The sequence below is a fragment of the Sinocyclocheilus grahami genome, unplaced genomic scaffold, assembly GCF_001515645.1.
Source record: "Sinocyclocheilus grahami isolate Dianchi unplaced genomic scaffold, SAMN03320097.WGS_v1.1 scaffold947.1, whole genome shotgun sequence".
NCBI lineage: Eukaryota > Metazoa > Chordata > Actinopteri > Cypriniformes > Cyprinidae > Sinocyclocheilus > Sinocyclocheilus grahami.
In genome coordinates this window covers 210,513-218,875 of record NW_015506126.1, presented here as the reverse complement: position 1 = coordinate 218,875, position 8,363 = coordinate 210,513, and the positions used below count along the sequence as shown (strand labels likewise).

The following is an 8,363-nucleotide window of genomic DNA, read 5'->3' as shown; positions in this document are numbered from 1 at the left end:
ATTGAGGTGTTCTGTTGTTGGATGTATAATAATGAACAGCAGTCGTCATTTACTCCCGACATCTGAGCCGCTGAAGACGCAGTGGATTACATTGTTTCTGAAGGGAATGCTCCCCGATCTACATAAATGCGTCTATGTTCGCGCGAATCATTCGTGATCCAGCTTCACCTCCAGAAGTGAGTATAATGTTTTGTAATGAATCTTTGCAAATCACCTTTCCTAATTATGTGCTAATAAGCAAGTTTCACGATTAATGCAGCTAAAGTAAACAGTCCCTCAGAGAGCAGCTCGGAAGAGAGGGGCGGAGTCAGCAGAGCTCATTAACATTTAAAGGAAAATGCTACAAAACGGCTTGATCTGAAAAGAGCTGTTTTTGACAGGGTGTTTTTTACACTACCATTGAGAAATTTTAACCAAACTATGTTACAGACTTTTCATTAAGACCCTAAAGAATCATATCAACTTGTGGAAAATGGGCATCCGATGACCCCTTTAAAATGAAAACTGAAAATATAAAATACAATCAAAATCTAAATATTAACAAAAATTAAAATAGTACATCAATGATACTAATATAACACTCTATTGTGAGAATACATTAACAAATGAACTGATATACACACACTTTAGGAACTAAAGCATAACAAAATGATTATATTATGTCTGATTAATAATACTGACCAAGAGTTTTAAAATTGAAAGACACTAAAAGTACCACACGAATTGCAAAAATGTTTCCACAAACATCACAGAATATAAACATACTTTACAGTACTGATACATTATGTTGATATTTAAGGCCCATTCACACCGAGGACAGTGAATATAACTATAACATTTCCACAACACAACTACTTCCAACTAAATGTTGGAATCACTTTCAAAGCAATTATTTTCCATCTGATGAACAATAAAAACATTGACAGCCAATCAAAATCCATCAGACTTTAAAAGCATTTAAAGTGACAGACAACAAAACTAATAAACAGAACGTTATTGTGCATTGTTGTGGACGCAAATATAGTTATCGTTACTGGTGTAAACCGGCCTTTATGCATTAAACTGACATTTAGGTGAACTTTGACCTGATATAATAAACCTAGAGGTCAGAGATCATAAGTACAAAAAATATAGCTCTGAATGAGATGAAATCGGTGCAAATCTTGCCTCTTCCTCAACTTTAAAAGACTCATATTATACATTTGGTGAATTTATTTTATTTTCCCCCGATGTCTATTTATAATACAGCCAAAAGCTGGAGTAATTTAGTTTTTCATGACACTTATAAACACACCGACCATTTTTGCTGAGTAGCTTCAGATCAAGATGTTAGAGCAGTTTAATTTCTTGTTTCTAAGTTACCATTTGTTTCAGTTTTATCGTATTTTTTTTTACGTGATGTTAGCGTGTTCTCTGCTGTCGTCTCATGATCGTCGAGTGCTGCTTCACCAGGAAACGTTTATCAGAGCTGCACTGTAGAGAAAATACATACGAAAATACAGTCTGAATGTCACAGAAGCATAGACATTATTAATATCTGTAGTTTTGGGGGTTATAACATTTTTATCTAGAGTTCAGTCTTAGAAATAGGACAGGAAATGTCGCAAGCGTGATCTGAAATTGCATTACTTGCATGAGCGTCATGTTGGCAAACACTGAACATTGTGTTCGTATTTTCCTTTATTCGTATGTCACTTTGCATAAATGAAAGCAATTAATGAAAATGTACATCTTTGACTTCTGCTCAGTTCACGTCACACTCACCATCACCAACATGTCCTTCAGTCTCTCGATGGCTTTACGATTCGCTCGTCCACGAGACACGTACGACGTCAGTATGACACTGAAACAGATGAATGGGTAATAAATGAACACCAGTACAGTCAAACACATTACTTACAAAAAAACAGCATCGACTTCATCCAGTATTATTAATTTAGTATCATCAATGTGGTTAATATTTTGCATTAGATTGTATTTTAATTTAAGTTAATATTTTAGTAATTTTGTCATCAGTATGACACTGAAACAGATGAATGGGTAATAAATGAACACCAGTACAGTCAAACACATTACTTACAAAAAACAGCATCGACTTCATCCAGTATTATTAATTTAGTATCATCAATGTGGTTAATATTTTGCATTAGATTGTATTTTAATTTAAGTTAATATTTTAGTAATTTTGTCGTTTGTTTTTGTAATTTTAATTAGTTTTTTATTCGTCTAAATAGCTTTTGTTTTAGTTTATTTAATTTTACATATAATTTTTTTTCCACTATAGGTAAGTGGTCATGCTGCCATAAAATAAAGCGATAAGCCCCGTGAAGCCGTGGTTTACAGTGAATTTATAACAGCTAAGGGGCGTTGTTAGGTACGACGTGAAGCGGAGCTGTTATAAATTCATTGTAAACCACAGCTTCACGGGGGTTATTGCTTTTATAAAACACGGTTGTTCCATATACGTAGTAAGGTTTCACAGAATAAAACAGAGCAAATAAAGTGTAATGATATTAATAAACACAGTATTCTTCCACCAAACAATGTAGCTCCTCAGAAACAGTTGTGGTTGCTACAAAGTGGTTGCCGAGCAACACACAAATGTAAACAAAGGTGTGTGTTACTTTGTAGAGTCATTTACAACAGCTTCGAATGCGGCTCAGCCAATCAGAGTCAAGGACCGGAACTCTCCGCTTTATAATTTTAAGTTTGGTCACCTTGAAATATATGACAACTTGGATAATTGAGTTGACTAAACTTAAAATTTTAAGGCAGCACAACACTTACTTTTTAAGGTGAAACAATATATTTTTTTACAGTTTAGTTATTTTAGAACGTCAACAAACTAAACAACAAAAGAGAAATGTTGCCTTTGCAACTAGCTAAAAAAGTGTTTAATATATACTATGCATATATAATTTTTTTTCAGTGAATGTTTGAGTGTTTTTTAAGGTTTTATTTTTAATTCACAGTAATAACCCTGATTCCATCACACCTGGTTAGGACATAAACACACACTTACACTTCAGCCAGTATGAGAGCGAAGGCGAAGGCCTCAGATGAGATGTAGCTGATGGTGCTCTGGACCGGATTGGGAAGCGTCTTTATACACACACTGGTCACGTTAAACACGGTCCTGTTGCCTTCAAATGGGCCACAGCCACCCGGATCAGACCTCAGAGGAGAACGTGATAGGAGTTATGAATGTGTGAGAAACATCACGCCAGTTACATAACACGAGTGAGTGCTGAGTAAATATTTGAAGAATAGATGTTTAATGTCTCATTTTCTTTTATTAAGGCAACACTGGTGAATAGGGTAAAAATGTTAGTTATTAGCTCTCCCCAGTTGATTAATGCATTGTCTAATTAAATCTGCATTAATCTGCATACATTTCCAAAACATTATTCTGAACATTGGATAAAGCCTGGTTCGAAATTCTTGTTTGATTTTGTTGACATATTAGAGTTAAAGGTTTTTACAGAAGGGATTTTGGATTTCTCTTTTTATCCCTGCGTAAATAAAAAAATACTGTGAAAAAAGTACATTTTAATCACGTTTTTAGGAATAAAAACTCAGGTGAATGATATACAAACAAACCCCACAGTAAAAACCTTCAGAATATAGATATGAATAAAACTGCTAAGTTTGGTGTCTGTAAGTCCTGCTGAAGTGGAGAAAAAACTCATTTAGAGAAAATTACTTTAAGCGACTTAGATATGTATTGTAAATGAAATCAGACGCACATAGATAAAGTGTAATAAATGAAACCGTTAAATATGTATTTTGGATATTTTCCTCCCACTAATCTGTAAGAAGACAAGTTATGGAAGCAAAATTGTCCTCATTTGTAAGTCGCTTTGGATAAAAGTGTCTGCTAAATGACTAAATGTAAATGTACATTAGCTGTTTCTAAAATAATACCCTAAAACATTTAGGTTAGTTTTGTTTGATTTGACTTTCCTGTTAAATAAATGAATCAAACATCAAACCTTCTTGACGTAGAAGAGGAGCAGCAGCCTGATGGTGTTGATGGCTGGCAGTAGAGGACAGTAAAACACTCCGACCCACGTGACTGTCTGACTGTTGACCAGATCCAGAACATTGAAGGAGATCTCAAACTGCTTCTTGCCTAATAACTGCGCCAACTTTGAGGATGGAAACCTCTCCACCAATAACCTACGATGAGATGCGGTCATTAGCTAAAGCAGAGTCTCCTAACCTGGGTACGTGAGTTGATGAAAAGCAGATAATTGAAATATTAAAAATGCAAAAGCATAAAAGGGATTCACAATGAGCATCATGTGTGCTTAATGCAACATGAATGAGATCCGAGGAAAATTATAAGTGACTCTGGACCACAAAACCAGTCTTAAGTGTCAATTTTTCGAAGTTTCGAAATCTGAAAGCTGAATAAATAATCTTTCCATTGATGTATGGTTTGTTAGGATAGGACAACATTTGGCCGAGATACAACTATTTGAAAATCTGGAATCTGAGGGTGCAAAAAAAATCTAAATATTGAGAAAATCATTTAAAGTTGTCCAAATGTAGTTCGTAGCAATGCATATTACTAATCAAAAATGAAGTTTTGATCAAAATGTCTTCATGGAACATGATCTTTACTGAATATCCTAATGATTTTTGGCATAAAAGAGAAATGTATAATTGTGACCCATACAATGTATTGTTGGCTATTGCTACAAATATCCCCCAGCGACTTAACACTGCTTTTGTGCTGCAGGATCACATATTTCAATGCTTTTGCATTTGCTTGCAAAACTAGCATTTTCCAATGAGCGTTCACTCATAAGAGAAAAGTAATGTTCTCCCAAGAAACTTTGAGTTTGCTCGCAAAACTGTTCAAGCAAAAAACTTTGCGTTCTACAGCAAAACCTCTGGGTTCCCTGAGAAACTTTGCATTCACACATATAGGAGAAACTTTGTGTTCACCCGCAAAACCATTGTCTTCTCCTATAACCTTTGAGTTTTATCGCAAAGCCTTTGCTCTCCGCAAGAAACTTTTTTGTTCCCTGAGAAACTGCGTGTTAGCTCTGAAAATGTTTGTGCTTCTCAAGAGACTTTGCATTTGCTCGCAAAACTTTCGTGTTCCCCAAGTAACTTTGCGCTCCTTCAGAAAGTTTGCATTCACCGACAAGAGACTTCGTATTCCACCGAGAAACTTTACAAAACATTTGTGTTTTCTAACAAAATTGCGTTCCACCAAGAGATACTGAGTTCCTTGCTAAATACTTGCTTGTGAAATACTTGTGTTTACCCATGAAACTTTGCATTCGCTTATAAAATTTTTGTGCTCCACCGAGAAACTTTGTGTTCGCTCACAAAAGTTCCCTGAAAAACTTTGCATTAGCTTGTAAAACTTTTGCATTCCAGCAAGAAATTAGTGTCGTCAAATGATTAATCGCGATTAATCGCATCCAAAATAAAAGTTTTTGTTTACATAAAATATGCATGTGTACTGTGTATATTTATTATGTATATATAAATACACACACATGCATGTATATATTTAAGAAAAATATGTTATGTTTATATATTAAATATATTTATATATTATATCATTTATATGAGTGTAAATATATACATGTAAATACATGTAAATATTTTCAAAATATATTCTGTATTGTATGTGTGTATTTCTATATACATAATAAATATACACAGTACACACACATATATTATGTAAACAAAAACTTTTATTTTGGATGTGATTAATCGTTTGACAGCACTAGTTTGTTTTAAAACCTTTTGCGTTTCAAAAACTAAATAAAAACAAAGCACTTTAAAAAAATACTTTGTGTTGAGCTGCATGTCATATTAGCATTATCCGACACCAGAGAACCATGCAAATGTGGTGTTAAATGATTAAAATATGCAGTCACAGAGGGGCACGTATGTATTTTATGTCTAAAGTGTTCAATAAAGTATTAAATGGTTAAATAAAGTATATAAGTAACTCACATTCTTGGGTAGGCCACACAAAATGCATTGAAGAAACACTCCAGGAGGTTAAAGATGGTGAGTTTGTACATCTCCTTCCCAAACGCATTCTCTGTGCACTGATAACCCTGTTAAAAGATCTTATTTGTTTCATTTCAGTATGAACATTGTCATGTTTCTCCTCAAATACATCAGGAGAAAGAAAAACAGTCACAAATCAGGAAGACTATAGAGCTATATAATGAATGCGGAGCAGCTCAGATCATTTAATAAGAAGATCTCTCTGACTTTTAATTACAGACGTTGGTGTCTTTGCATATTGTTTTCTAGGAGAAACAACTTCTTCCCTTCTTAACAAACCTTGTGTTTTTCTTTAGATGCTTGAGCATTAATGAAGATGAAGTAGAATTGGTGTTAAATGATTAAAATATGCAGTCACAGAGGGGCACGTATGTATTTTATGTCTAAAGTGTTCAATAAAGTATTAAATGGTTAAATAAAGTATATAAGTAACTCACATTCTTGGGTAGGCCACACAAAATGCATTGAAGAAACACTCCAGGAGGTTAAAGATGGTGAGTTTGTACATCTCCTTCCCAAACGCATTCTCTGTGCACTGATAACCCTGTTAAAAGATCTTATTTGTTTCATTTCAGTATGAACATTGTCATGTTTCTCCTCAAATACATCAGGAGAAAGAAAAACAGTCACAAATCAGGAAGACTATAGAGCTATATAATGAATGCGGAGCAGCTCAGATCATTTAATAAGAAGATCTCTCCGACTTTTAATTAAAAGTGGTGTCTTTGCATATTGTTTTCTAGGAGAAACAACTTCTTCACTTCTTAACAAACCTTGTGTTGTTCTGGAGATTGAGCACTAATGAAGAAGAACAGATAGATGCCCAAAGACGCCAACTTAAGGAAAATACTCCTGCACATGGAGTTAATACACACATTAGTTTAACACCAGAGGATCGTGTGAAATATAACACATCAGAAGTCAAAGTGCATGACCTGTCTGACCTGATCAGTGTGAGGTTCAGCTGAATGGTGAGCGAGTAATCTTCAAACTCTGAGATCTTACTGAAAACATGTGGAAGTATGTAGTTTACAGTCGTCACTGTGATCGGAGGAAGATACTCCAACATCAGACACAAAGTCCAATGATTCTCACACTAAATAATGAAGACAGAGAGAGAGAGAGAGAGAATAATGCCTGGACATTAGCTGTTAAACATTTGTGAGCCTGCAGCACAAAAGCAGTGTTGAGTCGCTGGGGGATATTTGTAGCAATAGCCAACAATACATTGTATGGGTCACAATTATACATTTCTCTTTTATGCCAAAAATCATTAGGATATTAAGTAAAGATCATGTTCCATGAAGATATTTAGTAAATCTCCTACCGTAAATATATCAAAACTTAATGTTTGATTAGTAATATGCATTGCTAAGAACTTCATTTGAACAACTTTAAAGATGATTTTCTCAATATTTAGATTTTTTTGCACCCTCAGATTCCAGATTTTCAAATAGTTGTATCTCGGCCATACAATATTTTCATATACTAAAAAACTGGAATGCTTATTTATTCAGCTTTCAGATGATGCACAAATCTCAATTTCGAAAAATTGACCCTTATGACTGGTTTTGTGCTCCAGGGTCACGTATGAAACATCTTTCAGTTCATGTTTATTATATTTCAGCTGATGAGAATGTTATTTTACGGTTGTGTGTGTGTGTGTTGTGTCCAGACTCGTGTCAGCCGCTGAAGGTGTCGTGTCTGCAGGGAAAGCCGTCTCCTCCTCTGCCTCCTAAGAAGCTGATGCTGTACTCGTCCTCGGCCACGCCGCTCTCGTTCTCTCAGTACAGTCACCCATCGAACCGTATCATCGACGAGCTGCAGAAGGCGCTAGCGCTCGCCATGCAGAGACTCGACAGGTGCGTCTCATCTAATAATCTATTAGAATGCATCATGCAAAGAATCAACACTGTATTTGATTATCACAGCGTCTGCATGCTGTGCACGGAAAGCTCCTGCTGCTCTCATCACTGTACAGCAGTATATCATGAGTTTCTATGAACAAAACACGTATGATATGTGTCCCTGCAGCACAGAAGCAGTGTTAAGTCGCTGGGGGATATTTGTAGCAATAGCCAACAATACATTGTATGGGTCACAATTATACATTTCTCTTTTATGCCAAAAATCATTAGGATATTAAGTAAAGATCATGTTCCATGAAGATATTTTGTAAATGTCCTACCGTAAATATATCAAAACTTAATGTTTGATTAGTAATATGCATTGCTAAGAACTTCATTTGAACAACTTTAAAGATGATTTTCTCAATATTTAGATTTTTTTGCACCCTCAGATTCCAGATTTACAAATATTGT

The 8,363-nt window shown here is 35.0% G+C and overlaps 1 protein-coding gene across 1 annotated transcript in view; it reads right to left on the bottom strand.

Annotated features, from left to right (window-relative positions):
- Window positions 1–1,374: 1,374 nt before the first annotated feature.
- The window catches only part of tmc8 (transmembrane channel-like 8), a 17,409-nt gene continuing 10,420 nt past the window's right edge, over window positions 1,375–8,363 (bottom strand). Inside the window, exons 9-16 of the mRNA XM_016249682.1 lie at window positions 6,987–7,138; window positions 6,816–6,894; window positions 6,480–6,586; window positions 3,993–4,179; window positions 3,902–3,912; window positions 3,023–3,175; window positions 1,765–1,843; window positions 1,375–1,473 (exon numbers count right to left, since the gene is read on the bottom strand). Of these exons, the coding sequence (XP_016105168.1) occupies window positions 1,402–1,473; window positions 1,765–1,843; window positions 3,023–3,175; window positions 3,902–3,912; window positions 3,993–4,179; window positions 6,480–6,586; window positions 6,816–6,894; window positions 6,987–7,138 (840 nt within the window). The 3' untranslated portion in view covers window positions 1,375–1,401. The remainder of the gene's footprint in view (window positions 1,474–1,764; window positions 1,844–3,022; window positions 3,176–3,901; window positions 3,913–3,992; window positions 4,180–6,479; window positions 6,587–6,815; window positions 6,895–6,986; window positions 7,139–8,363) is intronic.